The 23,615-nt window shown below is 44.0% G+C and overlaps 1 protein-coding gene across 5 annotated transcripts in view; it reads left to right on the top strand.

Annotated features, from left to right (window-relative positions):
* Positions 1-23,615, top strand: part of NUP214 (nucleoporin 214) — a 101,967-nt gene that overhangs the window by 16,497 nt on the left and 61,855 nt on the right. For 2 of the 5 annotated variants that reach the window (XM_059410517.1, XM_059410515.1), the window contains exons 12-22: positions 2,141-2,582; positions 2,713-2,727; positions 4,257-4,429; positions 6,104-6,201; positions 9,552-9,638; positions 9,822-9,971; positions 10,914-11,072; positions 13,415-13,518; positions 15,593-15,775; positions 16,455-16,540; positions 16,641-16,724. In XM_059410517.1, coding sequence (XP_059266500.1) covers positions 2,141-2,582; positions 2,713-2,727; positions 4,257-4,429; positions 6,104-6,201; positions 9,552-9,638; positions 9,822-9,971; positions 10,914-11,072; positions 13,415-13,518; positions 15,593-15,775; positions 16,455-16,540; positions 16,641-16,724 — 1,581 coding nt within the window. The remainder of the gene's footprint in view (positions 1-2,140; positions 2,583-2,712; positions 2,728-4,256; positions 4,430-6,103; positions 6,202-9,551; positions 9,639-9,821; positions 9,972-10,913; positions 11,073-13,414; positions 13,519-15,592; positions 15,776-16,454; positions 16,541-16,640; positions 16,725-23,615) is intronic. The other 3 variants (XM_059410516.1, XM_059410519.1, XM_059410518.1) reach the window with 3 other exon arrangements.

The following is a 23,615-nucleotide window of genomic DNA, read 5'->3' as shown; positions in this document are numbered from 1 at the left end:
CAAAGGAGGCGGCCGAGTTCAGATGAGCTGAAGAGAGCCTTGGAAGGGAGAAAGTAGGCAGCCAACTGTAGCTAAAGCGGTCCAGGGAAACGTTAATGGTTCTGCCTATTTCCACGCTACAGTTCCACGTATGCTGGGCTGAATGAGCAGGGGGTTTTCATATGTTCAATTCTATTTTCGGTTAGGAACATGCCCCTGATTTCTTTCGGGTCTGGCATATACGTTTCACATTGGTCTTTTGAATGTGTGTGGAACTGAGGAACATCTGTATGTTTGTGTCTTTGTCACTGCTTCCATATTGTGCGAAGGAAGTATGAACAATACATTTGCTAGCATTTTTACCCTGCCATAAAAGTGGCAGTTTACTGGGGTCTTCTTTTTCAGAAGTGTTTTCATACTTGTACCCTAAGTCTTTCTTTATTTTTGACATCGTGAAGGTAAACTGTCAGCTGAGACCCTTTGGAAGAATCAAGACCCAGTAACTTTATTTATAAAAAATATTGCTTCCTACTTATTTATTGACTTACTGAACTTGGCAAATTAAGATGTTTATAGAAATTTTGGAAAACAGAAAAATATTTAAACCTGCTCTTCCCTTCTAGTGTTTTTTTCATAAACATCTTTCTTCATAGTTGTAATCCTGTTGTACACATCTTTGGTGTTCATGCTTTTAATTTAAATTGTGTTTCTAGCTTCTTATGTAATCTTTGTGATTGATTTAAAAGAATGCTTACTATTCCATTGAACATCTTTTAGAATTTGGGTTGTGTTAAATGTCTTTTTCATGTTTCAGGTTATTCTTCTAGGCTTTATTCTTAGAAGTGGGATTACCAAGTCCATTTCTTAGGATTTTTTGAGACATAATGCCAAAGTGTTTTCTGAAATGTTATGCTAACTTAGGTACCTGCTGGTGTAAAAGGTTTCAGGTTCATTTTTCCCTTCCAAACATAGGAATTATACATATTTAAATTTTGATAATTTATAGGATAATAAAAATATATGCCATTTTAATTTGCATTTCTTTGATGAGGCAGATTGAATGTATTTTATGAATTAAGTTCTTATATCAGAGTCTTGAAATTTCTTCATCTCAATTTATATGAGCTTTTTAAAAAAATATAAAACATATTACCATTTGCCACAGAGTTTTCTTAGTTCATTTACCTTTAAGTTATGTAACCATTTTTACTCAGTCAAATCTTTTTTTGTTTTTTTTTTTTAAGATTTTATTTATTTGACAGAGAGAGAGAGCAAGATCACAAGCAGGCAGAGAGGCAGGCAGAGAGAGAGGGGGAGGCAGGCTCCACGCTGAGCAGAGAGCCCGATGCGGGGCTTGATCCCAGGACCCTGGGATCATGACCCGAGTGGAAGGCATAGGTTCAACCCACTGAGCCACCCAGCCACCCCTTATTCAGTCAAATCTTAATCTTTTCCTTTTGTGGTTTTTTTCTTTTGGTTACTTCTAAATTTCAAGTTATTAGGCTCTTTAGTGACTCTTCACTTTTTGCCACGTTTGTTTGGAGATGTACACGTACATGTGCTTCTGCATGTGTAGACATCCTTAATTTATCTGGAATTGGTTTTAGTGACTATTACAAAGTGGAGGTCTGAATTAAAATTTTTCCCTGATTTCTGTGAAATGTTGCAGAATGGTTTCTTTTTCACTGTAACGTTGAGACATGCATTTTTTGATTCTGCCCGTGAAGTCCTATTAATCTAATGTCTTTCATGTCTTCTTTTTCCTTCAAAGTTTTGTCCATTTCACCATGTGGAAAGTCCACATCCATCCCACTACCCCCCCCTTTTTTTCCCAAGATTTTATTTATTTATTTATTTATTGAGAGAGAGAGAGCGCGCACAAGTGGGCAGAGCAGTAGGCAGAGGAGAGGGAGAGGCAGGCTCCCTGATGAGCAGGGACCCTGGTGTGGGCTTGATCCCAGGACCCTGAGATCATGACCTGATCTGAAGGCAGACACTTAACCGACTGAGCCACCCAGGCTCCCCTCTTCCCCCCTGGCGAACTAGGACTGTTCTTTCTGGCTTCCTTCTGCCACGAGCCCTTTTCAGTTGTTTTCTGTCACGTGGACGTCCGTTGTTACTGCGCTAACTTCTCCCGTTTTCTCCATTTTGTTCACCACAGGGAGTACTCCCACTACCCCAACCTCGTCTCCAGCGCCGCAGAAGCTCGACGCGCCAGCCCCCGCAGCCCCGGGTCCACCAGGTCCACCTTCATCACTGTCTGCTCCGCCCTCCACCTTCTCTCTGCCTTCTGCTGTCGGAGCTCCTTCTGTGTTCTCCTTCGGCCCGTCTTCCTTGAGGTCATCTGCTGCTGGCCCAGGGGAGCCCCCACCGTGTTCCAGTGGCTCGGGCGCGTCCATCTTCTCTTTCCCTTCCTCTCAAGCCTCCCTAGCGCCCACCCCTGGAGCCTCTCCCATGACGCCATCCGCAGCCTCGTTCTCCTTTGGATCCTTGGGTTTTAAGCCTCCCCTGGAAAGCACGCCGATGTCAAGTGCGTCTGCTCCAAACATAGGACTGAAGACCGCCTTACCACCCTCAGTGGTCAAGGTCAACCTTAGTGAGAAGTAAGTAACACTTGAAGAAAGTCTGCTGCTTTGGTGGCATGAGTAGAAATATCACATGTTAGTAGCTGGAAATTGAGTTATTGTGAGTGAAGTTAAAATTAGATTTTCTCTTTTTTCCTGCCTTCCAAAGTAATAATGGCAAGTGGTAAGAATTTAAACAACGTAAAATGTTTGTGTTTAATCAGTGGTTGGAGTCCAGAAGAGTTTCTTAGAATTTTTTTTAATCATAAGAGGTTTATATTTATATGCTTGTTTTTGCTTTTTTAGATTTAAAATGTAGGAGATCCTCCTTATTTTTACTCATTATTTAATTAATTTATTTATTTACTTTGAGAGGGAGAGCACCTGTGCAGAGGGAGGGGGAATCCCACACAGGCTCCATGCCCAGCACGGATCCCCCTGCGGGGCTCGATCCCATGACCCCGACATCATGACCTGAGCTGAAATCAAGAGTCAGATGCTCAACCAGCTTAGCCATCCAGGCGACCTGATATTCCTTTTTTTTTTTTTTTTTATTTGACAGAGAGAGATCACAAGTAGGCAGAGAGGCAGGCAGAGAGAGAGAGAGAGAGGGAAGCAGGCTCCCTGCTGAGCAGAGAGCCCGATGCAGGACTCGATCCCAGGACCCTGAGATCATGACCTGAGCCGAAGGCAGAGGCTTAACCCACTGAGCCACCCAGGTGCCCCGATATTCCTTATTTTTAAAAAAGTGAAGCAATAAGGAATATATGTCCTAGGAGGGGAATGAATCTCTTGTGGTCCTTTTCCCCTTTACTCTCTGAGGCACTTCGTGATAGCCACCACGGTGGTCTGTGAAGTTGTCCCTGTATCAGGTGACTCTCCTGCCCGATGGTCCTCAGGGGCCTTTCAGTGCTATTCCAGGACAGTCCAGACTCCATAACATGGTCCTCGCTTTCTTCCCTGTGGGGCTCCTGCCGACTCCCTCAGATCGCATTTTTTTTACCACTTTATCTGCTGCTCGAGTTCTCCCCGCTAGCGTGCACGCCTGCGGGAAGCGATCCCAGCTTGCCCGCGCTCCCCTCTGCTGGCTCCCCTTGCCCCGGAGGCAGTACTGGCTGTCATCCCCGCTGCTGCCATGGTCACACAGCCACCTCATTCTAACGGCTGCCTGGAATCCACTTTGTAGTCTCACTGAAATGTCCCTGGCCAGTCAGCTCACACTGGACGTTTAGATTGTTTCTAGGCTTTTGCTCTGTAGGTGAAACTTAACTTTCCATGACCATGAACATCCCAAAGACGGTGATCTGCTCCCCTCTGCCTTTCTCACTCCCCAGAGGGGTGAGCGCCCCGAAGTGAGTTCTCAGTGATTTCCTCAGCAGAAGGACAATGCTAGCCTCTCCGTAAGTTTATTGGAGCCCCCGCCTCCTTTTTTTTTTTTTCACTTGTCTTGATAAAAGAAAAATATTTCATAATTTCACTTCTCCTTCATGTTAGGTCTCGTTATTTTCATGGAGTAGTTTACTCCTCAGTATACAGAAGATAAGATCAAATGTTTCCTTGGCAGCGTTCACCTTTTGTAAGAAATAGCTAAATGTTTCTGTCTCATGAAGGCAAAAGCACAGGAGCAGTAAGTCCCCTCCGTGGCATTGTTCACGACCAGCGTGAAGGGGCCTCAGCACGGGCGCTCCTCAAGCAGTCGGGCTGCCGTTTCAGGTTCACTGCCATGGCTCCCTCCACTCCTGCCATCAGCTCCCAGGGTGTGCCCGCGACATTGCCGTTCCCCTCTGCCACCAAGCCGGCTACTTCTGGACCCCTCAGCCACCCCACGCCCCTCTCAGCACCGCCCAGCTCCGTGTCAAAGTCCTCGGTCTCTCCCTCGGCATCAGGTATGATTTTAAGCAAACTGCTCCAGAGCTCAGCTCTGAGTTCCTGCATCTGCGTGTTTCAGTTGTTAGGAACCCTCGCCCCCGTAGTCAGATGAGACCCATTTGTTCTTGCTTCCTGTGTCTCATGCTGGTGAGCTCTGACAGTCGTGCTCTCGGTATTCTCGGCTGTGAGGATTGCCGCAGCCTGGGTGCTGCCACACTTGGCTCTCCCGACATTTCTCATGGAGCTAAGCGTACCTGATGATTCAAAAGGAAGTCTCTTGTTGGGTGCCATCTTTCTTCACGTGCAGCCTGCCCTACGTGAAGGGCAGTTATAGAACAGTTAGGAAAGTTCCATAGACGAGGGAAGGCCTGCAGTACTCATAGGCTTATTGCTTCTGATGGCTGACTGTGATTTTCACACTCAGCCCTACTGTGAGTGAATCTCTAATAAATGATGATTATAAGTGGAAATAGTTCGTATAACCAAGTTGGATCCAAGTGCATAGTATAGCTCTATGAGCAAACGTCCCCAGCCTTTTTTCATACCTGCAGAAAGATTGTGTAAACTATGTAACAATGAGTGTGCCCTCCGCCAAGACAACACTTGGTAACATTCTGCACCGTTTGCTTTGTGTCTTCTTAGCATACATTTTTTTTCATTAAAATATTTGAGAGTTAATCACAGAGACTTCACCCCTAAACACGTAAGCACATATCTCTTAAATACAGGGTTACGTGATATGTTTTCACACTCAGGAAATTAACCATAATCTAATCTGTAGCCCATATTGACACTTGCACGGTTGTCCCAATAATGTTCTTTCTGGTTTTTTTCCCTCCAGTCAAGGACCACATATTCTATTCCAGTTTTTTCTCTTTAGTCTCAGTGTCAAATATTCCTTTGCCATTCTCATCTTTCTCAGCATTGACATTCGTGGAGAGGTCAGGCCAGTAGTTTGGGAAGTCTTGCCTTAGTCTTTTCATATCTGTTTTCAGTATAGGAGAGGAAACTTGAACTGTGATGTGCATACATGGTCTCCATTTCCACTGCTCACTGCCAGGATCTCCACCCCCCACCCCATTGCCATTATTTAATTCTTACGGTTTGGAGGGTCCTGGGTTATTGGATTATAAATCCAGTGGCATTCTAGACTCCCTGGGGTATCCTATCCCTAATAGGTCAATCAGGCTCTCTGGAGGTGAGGTTTGGGTATGAGTTTCTGGTATAGTTGTTTTTTTAAAAGCTCCCTAGGTGATTCTAATGTGCAAAAAAAGCAAGCCTTTTTCTAGAAGCTTCCAGGAGGGTCCTGAAGATCATGTGAGTTCTTACAAGGTAATGGGATTATTTGCACGTTGTACCCAGTTTCCAGATGTGCAATAGGAGTCTCTGGGGAGTAAGGATGGGCCGAATGGCCAGCCTCTGGGGCCTGCACAAAAATGCACGTACCTGCTACTATCAGAGACTTTCCAGTTTTATCTGCTTTATAAAATAGAGTTTCACATCTAAAAATGTATTTTGTGTTTTTTCATGATCTTGGATCAGTCCTGACAAGCTGGATGCTGCTCTTGGTAACATAAATCATGGAAGGGAGGCCAGGGACACCGAGACGCTTGCTTTTTTAGATTTGAGGGAAGGACACCTGTGCTGGGAGGCAAGAAATGCTCTCTGTTTTCACTGACCTCTTATTCCAGCAGGGCGGTCTACTCAGGGCAGCCCAGGCCCCATGCCCTCCATGGTGCAGAAGTCACCCAGGATAACCCCTCCACTGGCCAAGTCAGGCTCTCCCCAGGTATGTTCAAACCCGGCTTATCGTGGTGTGTGTTCATCTACTGTCCCATCATGCGTGCTCTTTTTAAAGTAGGTTTTCGTGGTTTAGAATTTATGCCTTTGAAATAGTACTTCGAGCTATATGGTGGGAGTTACTGAAGTCGGAGCTTGGAACGTTTGTAATGTTTGCTCCTAAATGCCATTTCTCTCAGCCCCAGAGTCTTAGCGCTGTTTTCTCTGCTGGTTCCTGAGCTTGTTGTGCTGTGCTGATGACTTTGGTGTATTCTCTCTCTCTCTCTCTCTCTGAAAAGACTGTAGGGCCTGTTTTTTTCCCTCTCATTCCCAAAATAACTGAGAAATCTATCCAGTTCCGTCTTCTGTGCTTTCCATAACATCTCAGTTTATCCATAACATTTCAGTTTATTTTACTTAACTTTTTTATTGGCATGTAATACACATGGGTAAAAAAGTATTTCCGTGTAGCAGCTGAATACGCCTTGGTAACAACACTCACCTCAGATCAAGAAATAGCACATTATGGGGCGCCTGGGTGGCTCAGTGGGTTAAGCCTCTGCCTTCAGCTCAGGTCATGATCTCAGGGTCCTGGGATTGAGCCCAGCATTGGGCTGTCTGCTCAGCAGGGGCCTGCTTCCCGCCCCCACCCCCATCTCTCTCTGTCTGCCTCTTTGCCTACTTGTGATCTTTCTCTGTCAAATAAATAAGTAAAATCTTTAAAAAAAAAAAAAAAAAAAGAAAGAAAGAAAGAAAAAGGAAAAAAAGGAAATGGCACCATTACCAGGACCCCAGAATTCTCCCTTACATGTGCCCTTTTTAATTATTCCCCTTGCCGAAGTAGGCCCCCTGCTATGATTTCTGACAGCGGAGCTTAGTTTGGCCAGTTCATACCTTCTCTAAAATGGAATCACATGGTGTTTTCTTGTATCAGGCAGTTTGGCTCAACATTATGTTCGTGAGATTGATCCGTATCATTGTGGCCGTGTGGAATTCATGGGGTGGCTATACGACAAGTATTTATCCTACCTGACAGACATCTGAAGAGCTTCCAGGTTGAAGTTACTGCGAATAGCATTGTTGTGAGCATGCTAGTTGAGGTCAAGGTCTGGGGGTGAACATATATATGCATTTCTGTTGGGTGTCTGCTGAGGAGTGGAATTGCTGGGCCACAGGATACACGTGTATATTTCTTTTCAGTAAATGCCCACCGGGAATATAAGAGAGTCAGCTGTTCCATATCCTCATTGGTCCTGCGATTTTTCATTTCTTATTGTTATATTTTGCAGTTTTAATTAGTATTTCCCTGGTGACCACTAAATTCAACCTTTTTTCCATGTGATTTTGGCCATTTGACTATCTTCTTTAATGAGGTGTCTGTTCTCAAGTCTTTAATCTTTTTTTCTATGTGGTTTTCTGTCTTCTTACAGATTTCTGTCAGAGTTCCTTGTACTACAAATACTTTCTCTGTGAATTGCTTTTTCATTCTGCTCGTGGTGTCTTTTGGTGGCAAGGTTTTTTTTTTTGTTTTTTTTTTTAAGATTTTATTTATTTATCCGACAGAGATCACAAGTAGGCAGAGAGGCAGGCAGAGAGAGAGGAGGAAGCAGGCTCCCTGCTGAGTAGAGAGCCCGATGCTGGGCTCGATCCCAGGACGCTGCGATCAAGACCTGAGCCAGAGGCAGAGGCTTTAACCCACTGAGCCACCCAGGAGCCCCTGGTGGCAAGTTTTTAATATAGTTCAGTATACCACCTTTTCTTTTATGATGAGTGCTTTTTGTATTCTGTTTTAGAAATTATTTCTGGTTCCAAGGGGTCAAAAAGATATATTCCTGTGTTTTTCTAAAAGCTTTGTTATTTTCTTTTCATATTTAGATTTACAATTTATCATCTCAGTTTATTACTACGATTTAACTTTAGGAGAGTTTTATGTCACTTTCCCACTTGATTTGTGTGCCCTGGAGACCAGAGTCATGGTTTTTCCTTCTCTTTGCCAATTGACCTTATTCCTGCCCTCAGCATGGACCCCGCAGGGCACACAGTAAATACCCAGCTTACAGGTCTAGCTTTTGGCTTGGTGCACAACACATGGTATTTGTTAGATCAATGTTTGCTGTTTTTTGTTTTTCATTTTTTTTTTAAAGATTTTATTTAGTTATTTAATAGAGAGAGAGAGAGAGAGATCACAAGCAGGCAGAGAGGCAGGCAGAGAGGGGGAAGGAGGCTCCCCGCTGAGCAGAGAGCCTGATATGGGGCTCAATCCCAGGACCCTGAGATCATGACCTGAGCCAAAGGCAGAGGCTTAACCCACTGAGCCACCCAGATGCCCTCAGTGTTTGCTGTTTTAATGGTTGCTTATGCAGTCTACAAATCCTCTATATGGTAATTGCTGTAGGTATCAAATAATCTAAAAGCCATCTCAAGTTACAATGTCTCTACAGCAGAACTCTTGATTTCTGTCTCCTTAAGAACCTGTTCCAGGTAGTATGCTCAAGCCCCAAACCCAGAAGGCATTCTGGATCCCGCTACTTAACAGAAGCTCCCCCTAATCCTTACTAGCAGAAGATCTTGTCAGCTGTACGCTGATGTGTCATGTGTGTGGCATGAACCCACAGCCGTTGTCCCCGTGGACGTCATATTTCAGACCATTGTCATCTCTTGCCTCGTTACCCTCCTGCCTGGTTTCCCTCTTTCTTCTCCCTCTCACTGACATCTCTGCTTGATTTAGCAGCAAGAGAGATCTTTTAAAATCCTAAATCAAAGAACAAAGTCTCCCAGAGCTCCAACAGTAGTTTTCCAGCACCCTTAGAAACATACCCAGACTCCTTAGTTTAGTCGTACACGACCTGCCCAGCCCTTTCCCTCCCTGACTTTCCCGGCCCACGTCTCCTCTCTCTCTCGGCCCCCACCGTGCCGGAGCTCTTTCCTGCCTCGCGTTCTCCACCTGCTCTTCTTGCTGCCTGGCAGGTGCTTCCCCTAGAACTTTCTGTAGCTTTCTGCTTTATCTCAGGACTCAGTTCAGTGACTGTGCTCAGTGAGGGTTTTCCAGGCCCCCTCCTCTCCACTCGTGCCCCCTTTCTCTTCTTAGGTTCCTGTTTACTTTTGTCCTGTCACTGTCCGCAGCTAAAATGATCTGGCTGGTTTACAGCTTAGTGTTGGTAGAAGGTAAGGACCAGCAGAGCAGAGACCTATTTTGTCCTGTTCGCCTCTCTCCACCGTCTAGAACATGCCTTACAGCAAGTAGGTACTCGCTCAGTGTGGGTTCGAAAGAAGGAGCGAGGGAGCAGTGACTGTATTGTGAAGCTGCTGCTTCAACACGGGCTGGGGGTGTGTCTGTCAACCTTGTGCTTTCCATTGCAGGCGAAATCACTTCAGCCTCCTGTTGCAGAGAAGCAGGGACACCAGTGGAAAGAGTCAGATCCCGTGATGGCTGGAATCGGGGAGGAGGTAAAGTCCTTCCTGCAGATTTTTTCCAGAAGTAGCCCTGACCATGAGACTGGAGTGACTCTGAGTGCATACCTGTGCATGACTGTTTTGTTCTGGCATTTGGCCATAGTGCACCCTGGGGCCTCGTGCTGTGAGGGCCTGGGAGCTGTGAGTTCAGCCCTTCCTCTTTTCTGGCTCCTGTAGATCGCGCACTTTCAGAAGGAGTTGGGAGAACTGAAAGCCCGGACTTCCAAAGCCTGTTTCCAAGTGGGTAATTTGGAGGAGATGAAGATGCTGCGGATGGAGTCCGATGACCTGCACACCTTTCTCTTAGAGATCAAGGAGACCACGGAGGTCTGGGCTTGTGATGTTCTTCCTGATTTGAATTGTGCTTTCAAAGTCGCTCCCCCAGCACTCCATTCTTCAGGGGCTCCAGTGTTGTTTTTTTAAGAAGGATGAGTAGTTTACCTAGGAATGCCCAAGTTCAGATCCTGTCTTCAGCACTTAACAAATTATGTGACTTTAGGCAAGTTAATGTAGCTACTCTAGGTTTTCGTTTTTTCATACAGAACATGGACTAATTATAGTTTCTATCCCACTGACCCATACCAGCCACTCTATAAAAGTCTCTTACAGTTACTAGTTTAGGTATATTTGAAAATTGACCATAGTTTATAATAAATTATTAGATTATGGTAAAGGGTTAGGTTTAAGAGCGTATATGGTATAAAAATACCATGTATTTATTGTTAATGGTATTTACTGTGTTACTGTTACTACTGCTTACCGTGTGCCAGGCACCGTGTTATCTTGCAGACTCCTCAGACCATCCTGTTTGGTAGGTGCTATTGCTCTCTCTTGCAAGTTAGGAAGCTGCAGTATAGACAGGTGAAAGCATTGGCCCAAAGCTACCCAGTTACCATGTGCCAGTCCCTGACCGTCTGCCTCCAGAGCCCTGCTCTGAAAACTGTCCCTGGAAAGAGACCAGTTCTCCAGGCTGTCGGCAGTGATTGTCTTCGGGTAGTGGGACTGTAGGAAAAACCAGTAGCTTTTCTTACTCTTTGAGTTTCTGGTCAGTGGAATATGTGGTTTTTCAGTGAGGAAGAAAAAAAAAAAACTTCAGAAAGTGAATGTTTGTATTTTTCTTTTCAAATACTGACTTTCTTTTTGTAGACTCACAGGTGCATCATGTAAGCTATTGGAGAAACACCAAGTAGTTGCCCTTGATCCAGACGGAAAGGTTTGTTTCTCGGAAACAAACACTTTGTCTCAGTATGGCCCTTGTATCTTTTCTAGTCTCTCCATGGAGACATCAGTACCCTGAAAACAACTTTACTTGAGGGCTTTGCTGGTGTGGAAGAAGCCAGGGAACAAAACGAGAGGGATTGCGACTCTGGGTATCTGCACTTGCTCTATAAGAGACCCCTGGACCCCAAGAGTGAAGCCCAGCTCCAGGTAGGAGGATCCAGCCCAAGTGAGAGGTTTAAAACCAACTCCTGCAAGTCATTCTCCCTTGTGAGGTCTTAAATCAGGGGCCTGCCCTTCGGATGTTGTTGATTTTCTGTGAATAATTTGCCTGCTTTCCATAGATGTCCTTGGTTGTGACAAAGAAAAGAGCACTTTTCCACTTCATGTTTTACAGAATTAAAACTGGCATTAGAATTCTTGATTCAGTGGTAAGCTTGGTGGAAAGCATACCATTGAAAAAAATATATTTAAAAATCAAATCATGAATAATAAGATTTCATGTTGCAGTTGCTCATTGAGTGCTAAGTACGGTGCTGGGTGTGTTTTCCACTGTATTTCTAGACTTCAGCTGCACCGCAAGATGAGAGTCACTGATCTTACTCTATGCAGTTACGGAAGTTGGGCCCTATGGTCTCAGGAGCTTGACCACAATGGTGATGTTTTAGTAAGCGTGAACAGTTAGAAAGCTCTAACTGGGCTTCGTGGGCTCTTTTCTGTACACCAGACCTCAGCAAAGTTACTTCTCTCATTCATTTATAATAATTCTTATTCTCTGTTATAGCAAAATCTGGTTTTCGTTTCCATCTTTCAGTTTATGGAAAATTGTTTCATCACAAGCTTTCACGGGGTCACCTCCTCTCTCTGCGTTTGCCCGAGTCCTGGTAGGAAAGGGTGCCTCTGAGCTTCTCCCCTAGGATGTGCGGTCTGAGAGTGTGATGGATGCCTTCCCGCCTTGGGAGGTTTGAGACTGCAGACTCGGCACTTCCTGCCATCTCCATCCCATCCCGGGCAACTTGACCGCTGGTAGGAAGAGAGTCTGAGGAACCCCCGCTGTGTCTCTCAGTCCTTGAAGGCTGTGAGTGCTTACTGTCGTAGCAAGCGAGCGGGCGCCCTACCTGCCACTCAGCAGACGACTGCCTCCTCATTGCATCTCCAAACACTTCGTCCCTTTGTGCGTTTTACCTCTTGCTCTGTGTCCAGAGCAAAAGAAAAGCATGTAGCTTTGGGGGGACACTTGCCCCATTCAAAAGGAAATGCTTTTCTTTTGTCACAAAACTAAGATAATAACCGCTAGCATTTATCGAGCACATACCACGTACAAAAGACGGATAAGGAGGCAGATGTTGGAACGGCACAGGTGTCCCCGTGAGTAAATGCTAGAGCCTGAGTCTGGCTCGGAGCCTGGGCTCCTCACCACCGTGCCGTGCTGACCCAGGTGGATAAGTGGCCGTGGAAAAGGGAATCTATGAATGTGGGATCAGTTGCTGTGGCGGTGCCGATGAGGGAGCAGCTAAGCCACAGAGAAGTGCCTGTGACAGGCCGCATAAGAGAAGTTGGCTTTTCAGGTAGATGGAGGTGGGGGGCACTCAGGAGCAGCAGGGCTCTCGAACGCACAAGGCCCGGTGGCACTTGTGCTCAAAGGACAGGGCCTCCCTGCAGCCATGGAGTAGGGAGCTGAAATTTATACTTAGAGCTAAGGTTACTGCTGCTTCCTGGAATCGGGTTGGCTCTTTCTAAAGAACAATTTGCTCTTTTTCACTTGGGCGTATACCCTTAGCCCAGAGTAGTTTCAAAAGTCCAGTTAAACACGGGAAGAACTTTGTACAAGTGTAAAAACTTATTCATAGCGTATGGCACATCGTCCTCTCTGTATGCGTGTTTAATGGAATGCTTCGTCTTTATTGCACTTTTAATTTTCGAGAGTCAGGTTGTGTAACCACGAAGGTTAACACCGGCCTGGGAATTACTGCAGGCCTCCAATAAAATAGATGTGAATTTCATTGAATGGTCAGTTCCGTGCCTAGTGCTGACACTGTTCTTTGAGAAGAGGTGAGTTTTTCTCACCTGGTAAGAAGACTTCTGTGTCACATGCTATGAATGGATAGATGCAGAATTAGTTTCAGCACTTTTTAGGATCATTTTGTCTGTATTATAGTCAATTTCATGGGTAGGATAGCAAAAGCCCAATGGGTGTGCTGTTGGAGCAGCAGAGTGCAGTGGAAAATTCCTGGAGCATGTTGAGTTGCTTTAATAGGCACTGACAAATGAGAATGTGCGACAGCATTTCCCCTGGAGCCCCAGGCCGGCACACCCGGCCTGCTTCCCTGTGCTTTGTGACCACTCCTCTGTCTCACTTAGAAAGATTGAGTTCTGTTGTTTTGTTTTAATTATGACATTCTAATGATTATATTAAAGGTTCTGCTCTTGTGTTTTCTTTGTTCGCTACGGTGCTCAGTAGAAAAATCTTACAAAATTATTTTGATTGTTTTGATCCCTCCTCCAGGCTACTAGAAAACTAATCATTTGCTTTCTCATTTTTTTTCTTATAGGAAATTCGGCGCCTTCATCAGTATGTGAAATTTGCTGTCCAGGATGTGAACGATGTGCTAGACTTGGAATGGGATCGGCATCTGGAACAAAAGAAAAAACAAAAGTGAGCGAGGTCTCTCATCCACTGTGGGTTGCAGGAGACACTGCTATAGCCTTTTGAACAGATAACTTAAGGGCACTGATTAAAGCCCTGCAGTTGTTCATTCTCTTTGACCCAGCCACTATATTTCTGGAAGTTTGTTCTACAGAAGTAATAGCCACATCTGCAGCAGTTTACATAAAAGAATTTATATCACAGTACAGTTTATGACAGTGAAAAATTGGATTTAACTTAATATTAGAAGTTAGAGGGGTGGCAGAATAAGTCCAGGCACATTTTTTCCTTAATGGGGAATACTGTGTAACCACTGAATGTTTTTCCCCCAAAATATGGACGAGGTAAGACAAAAGTTACACTGGATGATCTCGGTTTGGAGATCTAAATGTAGAAAACAAGCTAGAAATAAATCTGTCACAATATTCAATTATATCTGTGAGATGCAGTTAAGAGGAATTTTTCTTTTATACTTTTCTGTATATTCCAAATCTTCTTGTTGAGAAAACTTTCCTAATTAGTGTGGAAGACTTAGAAGGAAGAGGGGAAGAAAGGCACAGGAAAACCTTGTGCTGCTGTGGTCGTATGCCATCTGTTTTCCTGAAGGTGATTGCACGTGGTACACCGTGAGAACAGTGAAGGTGCCCACAGGAAAGCGGAGAAACAGATCAGCCCTCAGAATGCTTGGCTCCCGAAACACCTACACTTGAGTAGTGTGATTAGCCCTGTAAGGAAACAAACCGGGAAATGATCTGTTTACTTGCTGTTCTGTGGGATCACAGAACTTGTAAGTGGGACGAGCTGTGCGTGATGTCAGGGGCTGGGCTAGAATGTGCTTAAAATTCAGCAAACAGAACTTAATATGTCATATTGTACAACACGGAGGAAGGCATTGTACCTGCCTTGTGTGCCTCAGTTTGGAGTATAGGTAGGGGAAGGTAGAGGTGAGCATCGATGCTGCAGACGCTGGTCAGGGGGAGCAGTCTGTGACCTGGGCACTTGTCCCCTGGGCAGTTGGGCCCCATTAGAGCTGTCACAGCTCACTGCACTGGTCTAAATTCATGTTCAAGTGTATGGGAGGGCATGGCTTGACCTGACAGTAGGGGCCTTCTGTTCTTCATGATAGAAGGATTTCTCTCTGCTAAATGATAGGTTAGCTTCTTAATGTATGATGCTAACAGAGAAACCGGACTTTCTTCCCCTTTAGGATAACCATGTATTCTTTGCCTCACGTGTTTGTTTTTTTAAAGTTCCTTTTCTGCAGAGTTTAAGTTTGTAAATCTGTACTTTTCTAGTGCATCTCTGCTTTCAAGTCCATCTAAATACTACCTTGTATCCTACTGAAATGCCATTTTAAAAATTTATGTTGAACTGTCACCAGAAAGAAAGGGACTATTGTTCCTCTTGTTTTAGATCTTTCAGGTGGGGTACCTCCCTGGTGCTAAACTGAGAGCTTAGCCCAGTGTTTCGTTTCGTTTCTTTTTTTTTTTTTTTTAAGATTTTATTTATTTATTTTACAGGCAGAGAGGCAGGCAGAGATAAGGAGAAGCAGGCTCCCCGCTGAGCAGAGAGCCCGATGATGGGCTCTATCCCAGGACCCCGGGATCACGACCGGAGCCAAAGGCAGAGGCCTTAACCCACTGAGCCACCCAAGGCACCCCTAGCCCAGTGTTTCACTTTCACCCTGAGGAAGTGACTGATGCCCACAGAACTCTAGTGGACCCCAGGGCTTTTTTTTCTTGGTGTAATTGACATGCAGGAAAATAGCCAAACCCTAAGTATATAGCTGAAAGCATTCCCTGCCCCTTCCCATTTTTTACTCTGTTTCCCACCCTTTTCTTCCCCGGAACCTCTGTGAGGTTGTCTGATGATTCTGTCCTTCGCTACAGGTCTGGCCTGCTTCCCCTAAGCTTCTCCTTCCTCATTCTGTATTATCCTTGTAAAGCTTTCGTCCCCTTTTTATGTTCTGGTTAATTTCCCTACGCTGCCTGGCCACCGGGGGTTCTCGGATTTATTCTTTCACTGTTATTGTTGTGGTACTTGAACTGTTCATGTTGAATTCTTTCTTCCTTGTTGTCAACAGGCGCTTGCTTGTGCCAGAGCGAGAGACACTGTTTAACACGCTAGCCAATAACCGGGAAATCATCAACCAGCAGAGGAAGAGGTTGAATCACCTGGTGGACAGTCTCCAGCAGCTCCGTCTCTATAACCAAACCTCCCAGTGGAGCCTGCCCTCGGATGTCAGCTCCCAGAGCAGCACTCAAGGGTGTGCAGGGGAATGGGGCTATCTGGGCCGCTGGCACTCCATGGATGTGGTTGAAGGAACAGCTAGCTGTTTGGGAGTCATGTGCAGAAGCTGTAGAGTATTTCGGATGTGGGTTTGAAAGTGACTCTGCTCTCACTTGTGTGATCCTGGTCAGGTCCTTCACCCTCTCTGAGCCTTTGTTGCTTTGCCCATAAAATGGGAGTGACAGTACCTGCTTTGGGATTGTTGGAGAGTGAAATTGAGCATGCCACATGAGACAGGTGCCAGTAGATGATGGCAGATTCTATGTAAATAGTGTCGTTGTTTTGAAAATTAACTGGTAGAATTAGGTTGACTAACGTGTCTAGAAGCTCTGACTTCTCATTTTGAGCAAAAACTTTCAGACCTGGCAGTTAGACAGTTTACTCCTGAAGTTACTGGGATGTTGTTATGTTTCTGCCTTTAGGCCAAATGTGTACATTCTAACTGCCCTTTGTGCTATAGCGCAGTTAGTGCTGTGTTTGCCCTGGTGGGGGGAGGGGGCGGGTATTGAGGTTGTAATCTCTTTCCTTTTGGATTGGATTATGTTGATTTATTGGTCAGATTTCCTGTTACCGTATTGGGGAGGCTTTCTGGCATTTATATTTGGGGAGATTTCTCAGGTCATAGTTGGTTTGTATGTAACACAATCGTCTTTTAGTTTTGACAGTGACCTCGAAAGTCTCCGTAATGCTTTGTTGAAAACCACCATAGAATCTCACACCAAGCCTTTGTCCAGAGTGCCAGGTAAACACATTCTTCTCATTCTTTAACTCTCTGCATTGTCTTCTGTTGACTTCTTAAAAACCAAGTCTTAAGCATTTATGGGTTCATGAATTTCTTGCAGCTAAACTGTCCCCCGTGAAACAAGCACAGCTAAGAAACTTCTTGGCCAAGAGGAAGACCCCCCCAGTGAGATCCACTGCCCCAGGTAAAGGGAACCGGTCCTGAATTTTTAGCCTCAAACATACAGTGCCTGGTATGAAAGTAGGAAGGAAGGAGGAGTCTCGATGTATCCGTGTCTGTGTGTCTGTGCTTTCCTTCGGCTCTTAGTAAGAAATAGAAGAAATGTCCCCAGATCTGTTGCCCATCTGAATATTAGAGTAGAGAGCAGCTTGTACATACTGTTCAGGGCAGTTCAAGGTAGTAGCTGTGGCTTTGACACTGTGTTCCGTAGTCCTTCGGTTATGTGGTGGTGGTTCCCAAGGGTTTGGAGAACACTGAGCTGGTACCAGGGACCCAGACCTCTGCTTTGTCTGAAGATGCTTTACTTGTCTAACTTGTGTGGGGTTTGGAGTAGAATTGCATTGTGGTTGGGGAAATACTTAGGAAACTACTTAGGAAATAAAGGAAGAAATAAAGAAAGAAAGGAAGGAAGGAAGGAAGGAAGGAAGGAAAAAACAACTTAGGAAATAAAGCAAAAACCTACTATGAGAGAATGATGGCACAACACACTTGTGGAAAAGAAGCCATGTGACTAATGGAAAAGAATTTTATCATTAAATTACTATGTTATTATCTCAATTTTGTTTTTAAAAAATACTTGTCGTGTGGGGCACCTGGGTGGCATAGTTGGTTGGACATCCGACCCTTGGTTTTAGCTCAGGTCATGATCTCGTGGTTGTGGGATTGAGCCCCGCCTTGGGCTCCGCACTCAGTGCAGAGTCTGCTTCAGATTCTTTTTCTCCCTTTTCCCCCTCTCCCTGCTTGAGCATGCTCGCCTTCTCTCTAAAGTGAATTAAAAAATCTTTTCTTTTTTTTTTTTTTTTTCTTTCTTTTCTTTTTTTTTTTTTTTTAATACTAGTTAGGGACGCCTAGGTGGCTCAGTCAGTTAAGCTTTTGCCTTCGACTTGGGTCTTGATCCCAGGGTCCTGGGATTGAGCTCCACATCCAGCTCCCTGCTCAGTGGGAAGCCTGTTTCTCCCTCTCCCTCTGCCTGCCGCTCCCCTGTTTGTGTGCTTTCTCTCTCTCCTCTGTCAAATAAATAAATCAAATCCTTTTTTAAAAAAAGTACTTGTCCTAGACAACTTCATACATAATCATGCTTTGCTTTAGTGCCCATATCTGCTTTTTTCCTTTGAAATTGTGTTGTAAGTTGAAACTGTTTTTTAATACCAACAACAGATACTTTTTGGTAATTAACAGAAGGAAATTTAATCTTACTGTACCATGACTTATTAATTTTTCTGTAATCATATAATATTGAGTGTAATCATGTAATATTGAGAGTAAGTAGTAGTCACAGATAAGGGAATTTTTTCTTTTTTGTAAGTAGTCTCCACAACCAGTGGGACTTGAACTCACTGAATTTGAGATTAAGACCTGAGCAGAGGGATGCCTGGGTGCCCCAGTGGGTTAAAGCCTCTGCCTTTGGCTCAGGTCATGATCCCAGGGTCCTGGGATGGAGCCCCACATCGGGCTCTCTGCTCAGCAGGGAGCCTGCTTCCTCCTCTCTCTACCTGTCTCTCTGCCTGCCTGTGATCTCTGTCTGTCAAATAAATAAATACAATCTTTAAAAAAATAAATGAGAAAGAGATTTAACCATGTGATCCAGTAAATCACTCATGGGCAGGTACCCAGAGGAACTGAGAACAGGAACTCAGTCAGGTATCTGTACACTCATGTTCATAGCAGCACTGTGCACAGTAGCTGAAAGGTAGAAGCAAGCCAGGTGTCCGTCAGCGGCTGAAAAGATAAGTGCAGTGGGGTATTATGTGCACCTTAAAGAGGAAGGAAATTCTGATGACATGCTATACCGTGGATGAGCCAGGAGAATGACGTGCTAACAGAGATGAGCCGGTCACAAAAAGACAGATACTGTACGACTGCACTTGTATGATGAGATCCTTAGAGTCGTGAAATTTACAGACACAAAGAGCATGGCAGTTGCAGGGACCGCAGGGAGAGAATGGAAGAATTCTGGAGACTGGGGACAGAGTTTTAGTTTTACAAGATGCAAAGAATTCTGGAGATGGATGGTTGCACCACAGTGTTCATGTACTTAAAGCTGGAGAAGTGTACACTTAAAAAATGGTTAAGGTGGTAAATTTTAATGTTTTGTGTATTTTGCCATAATGAAAAAAAATTAGACATTTTAAAAATCAAAAAACTTGCGGGCGCCTGGGTGGCTCAGTGGGTTAAGCCGCTGCCTTCGGCTCAGGTCATGATCTCAGGGTCCTGGGATCAAGTCCCGCATCGGGCTCTCTGCTCAGCAGGAGCCTGCTTCCTCCTCTCTCTCTCTCTGCCTGCCTCTCTGCCTACTTGTGATCTCTCTCTGTAAAATAAATAAATAAAATCTTTAAAAAAAAAAAAAAAAAATCAAAAAACTTGCATGCCTTCTGTTTTTAAATATTGAACATACGCCTTCTGATGACTGCACACTATTTCCGTGTATTAGAAGGCTGTAATTTACGTGTCCAGTTCCTGTTAAGTATTCATCTCGTTGCCAAGATTTTGCTCAGAACATCCTTGTTCACAAATCCTGAACCACATCTCTGATTGTATCTTCGTAATAAATTCCTTAGAAGTGAGATTTATGTAATTTACTTGCTCATTCAACAAATATGATTGCCTACTTTGTCCCAAACATTATGGTTAATAAGAGAAACTTAGTGTATGACCACATTAGACTTTCAGTTTGGAAGATAATATAGACATTAAGTAGAAATTGCACATTATAGTCAAGCACTTTAAATCTAGGAAATATACATTAAAGGATAAATCAGAGCATATAAACATATTTAACTTTCTTTTTAAAAGATTTTATTTATTTATTTGACAGAGATCACAAGTAGGCAGAGAGGCAGGCAGAGAGAGAGGAGGAAGCAGGCTCCCTGCTGAGTAGAGAGCCCGATGCGGGGCTCGATCCCAGGACCCTGGGATCATGACCTGAACCCACTGAACCTCCCAGGTGCCCCCATATTTAACTTTCTAAAAAAAGATTTTATTTAGGGATGCCTGGGTCGCTCAGTCAGTTAAGCGTCTTCCTTTGGCTCAGGTCATGATCCCAGGATCCTGAGATTGAGTCCAACATTGGGCTCCTTGCTCAGTGGGGAGCCTGCTTCTGCCTCTGCCTTCTGTTCTCCCTGCTTGTGCTCACCCTCTTGCTCTCTCTCTCTCTTTCTGACAAATAAATAAAATCTTAAAAAAAAAAAAAAAAGATTTTACTTATTTATTTGAGAGAGACCCAGTTGAGAGAGCATGAGCAGAGCAGGGGGGCAGGGGGAGAGGGAGAAGCGGACTCCTGCTGGGCAAGGAGCTCCACTTGGGGCTGGATCCCAGGACCCTGAGATCGTAACCTCAGCCAAAGGCAGCCTCTGAGCCACCCAGGCGCCGCCAAAATATTTAACTTTTAAAGTACGAACTATAGGGCACCTGGGTGACTCAGTGGGTTAAGTCTCTGCTTTCAGCTCAGGTCATGGTCTCAAGGTCCTGGGATCGAAGCCCTTGTTGGGCTCTCTGCTCAGCAGGGAGCCTCCTTCCCTCCCGCCCCCGCCACCTGCCTCTCTGTGATCTCTGTCAAATAAATAAATCTTTTAAAAAATAGTTATGAACTATAACACATGTACAGAAAAGAACACAAAACAGAATTGCCCATCTGTGTAACCTCTACCTGGGTTAGGAAACAGAATATTTTCGTGGCCAACTTCCTAGACCCCTCTCATGCATCCCGGTCTTCCGCCTCCCAAGAAGTACCATTGTATGGACATATGTGAAAGTGTGCCTTTGCTTTTACTTGTCTGGTTTTTTCCTTTTGATATTTGTAATTTTTACTTACTATTTTGAAAAATTTCAAAACTCCAGCTGCAAGGATAAGTGAGCACCCACTTACCCACTTACCCTTCACCCAGATTTTCTAGTAATGTTGGTCACAATTGCTTTATTTTTCTCCTCTCTACCACACATGTTCACGTTATTGTTAATAATATTTTTAATATATTTACTGAGTTTTTTATCTTAATTCCAGTATAGTTAACGTGCAGTGTTATGTTAGTTTCAGGTGTACAATGCAGTGAATCCACAGTTCGGTTCAGTACTTGGTGCTCATCGTGAGAGCTGTCCTTCTGACCCGTCACCTGTTTCACCCATCCTCCGCCACCTCCCCTCTGGTGACCTCTACGGTTACGAGTCTGTTTCTTGGTTTGCCCTCCACTCTCCTTTTTCTCCCCTTTATTCGTTTTTTTTTTTTTTCTTAAATTCTTCATATGAGTGAAATTATGTATTTCTTTTTCTCTGACTCACTTTTTTGCTTAGCATTATATTCTCTCGATGCATCCATATTGTTGCAGATGACAAGATTTCATTCTTTTCTATGTCTGTGCGCGCGCACACACACACACACACACACAGGCTGCATCTTCTTAACCCATTCTTCCGTCGGTGGACACTCAGGCTGCTTCCATAGTTTGGCTGTTGTCAGTGTCGCTGCAGTAAATGCAGGGGTGCCCAGATCCCTGTGAGTTAGTGTTTTGCTTTGGGAAAATACCCAGTAGTGCAGTTCCTGGATGGTAGCATAGTTCTGTTTTTAATTGCTTGAGAAACATCCATGCTGTCTTCCACAGCGGCTGCACCAGCTTGCATTTGAACCAGCAGTGCTGGAGGGTTCCTGTTTCTCCACATCCTCCCCAGCACCCATTTCTTGTGTTTTTGGTTTTAGTCCTTCTGACAGGTGTGAGGTGCTGTCTTATGGTAGCTTTGATTGCATTTTCTTGACAGGTGAGTGATGTTGGGCATCTGTTCGCGTGTCTGTTGGCCGTCTACATGTCTTTGGAGAAATGTCTGCTCATGTCTTGTGCCCCATTTTTAATTGGATTATTTGGTTTTTTTTTGGTGTTGAACTGTATAAATTCTTTATGTATTTTGGATTCTAATCCTCTATGAGATATGTCGTTTGCAAATATCTTCTCCCATTCAGTAGGTTGTCTTTTAGTTATAATGCTATGCAGAAGCTTTTAATTTTGATGTAGTCCCGATAGTTTATTTTTGCTTTTGTCTCCCTTACCTCAAGACATATCTAGAAAGATGTTGCTATGGCCAGAGTCAGAGAAATTGCTGCTTGTGCTCTCTTCTGGGATTTTTAGGGTTTCAGGTCTCGCATGTGGGTCCTTAATCCATTTGCAGTTTATTTTTGTGTGTGCGTGAGAAAATGGTGCAGTTTCACTCCTTTTTATGTGGTGGTCCACTTTAAATGGTGTCCCAACACCATTTGTTGAGGAGACTGTCTTTTCCCCATTGCATATTCTTTCCTCAGTTGATCATGGGTTTATTTCTAGGTTTTATATTCTGTTTCTTTGGTCTGTCTATTTTGATGTGCCAGTACCATGACATTTTGATTACCGTAACTTTGTAACATAACTTGAAATCAGAAATTACGATGCTTCCAGTTTTGTTTTTCTTTTTCAAGATTGCGTTGGCTATTTGGGACCTTTTGTGGTTCCACACCATGTTTAGGATTGTTTGTTCTAGTTCTGTGAAAAATGCTCTTGGTGTTTTGATAGGGACCACATTAAATGTGTAGCTTGCTTTGGGTAATATAGACATTCTGTTATTTGTTCTTCCAATTTAAGAGCATGGAATGTCTTTCCTTTTTTTTTTTTTTTTTTTTAAAGATTTATTTCATGGAGCGTGTGCATGAGGGAGGCGAGGGGGAAGGGGAGGGGGAGAGAGAGAATCCCAAGCACGCTCCCTGCTGAGCACAAAGCCTACAGGGGGTTTGATCCCAGGACCCCCAGATCATGACCTGAGCCGAAATCAAGAGTCAGATGCTTAACTGACTGAGCCACCCAGGCACCCCTGTCTTTCCATTTCTTGGTGTCTTATTGAATTTCTTTCATCAGTTTTTATAGTTTTTATAGTTTTCAGAGTACAGGTCTTTCTGTTATTATTTTTGATGAACTATTTAGAAATAAGTTGCAGACAGGACTTGTTACTCCTAAGTATTCTAGCATGTGTCCCTTAAGAACAAGATGTTCTCTTCCACAATAATACAATGATCAGATTGAGGAAATTTAACCTTGACAGAGCACTGTTATCTAGTATGCAATCCATACTGACAATTTGCCAACTGTTCCTCTTATGACCTTCATAGCATCTTTTAAAAATCAAGGATCCAGTTCAGAATTGGACTTTGCATTGAGTTGCCATTCTCTTCAATCTCCCTAATTGTGCTTTTTTGGGTCAGTTTTATTACCTGAGCGATGTCTTCTCAGACACTGTTTGGTTTTGCCTGTTTTCAGGGGGTTTTGCCTGCTGTGCTGCTGCATAGTATCCGGCTATATAAATGTACTGCATTTACTTATCCTTTCTCCTCTTGGTGGCCACTTACTGTCCCCAGTTTCTGGCTGTAATGGAACAAAATGTTGTTCTGAACATCTTCAGGCACATGTGTTCTCGTTACATTGTTGGCTGGTACTCTCCACCGCCCAGCTTCCTTAGATTTCTTCTATACAGTTTTCCAAAGTGGCTATACCAGCTTACTCTGCTTTACCATCAAGGTGTGACTATGTCAGTTTTCTACATTTACACATTTCTACAAGCTTAATATTGTCAGTCTTTTCCCTTCTAACTACTGTGGTGTAACCCTTGTGTGTGTTAAGTATTTGGTTAATAGTTGACTTTTGTGTCATGACACAACATTGACAAGTTTGTGATTGCATCTTTTGCTCATTTATCTACTGGGAAATCTTTCTTACTGGTGCATAGAAGTTTGTATTCATTCTGGATACCAGCCCTTTGTTGGTTATATGGGTTGTAGGTACTCACTTTATTGCTTTTTTCCTTCTTTTGGCAAACAAGTGCTTTATTTAAAATAGACTTACCAGCC

The sequence above is a fragment of the Mustela nigripes genome, chromosome 9 (genome assembly GCF_022355385.1).
Source record: "Mustela nigripes isolate SB6536 chromosome 9, MUSNIG.SB6536, whole genome shotgun sequence".
In the NCBI taxonomy this organism is placed as follows: domain Eukaryota; kingdom Metazoa; phylum Chordata; class Mammalia; order Carnivora; family Mustelidae; genus Mustela; species Mustela nigripes.
The sequence above is the reverse complement of the archived record's forward strand: the minus strand, read 5'-3'. Positions and strand labels throughout refer to the sequence as shown.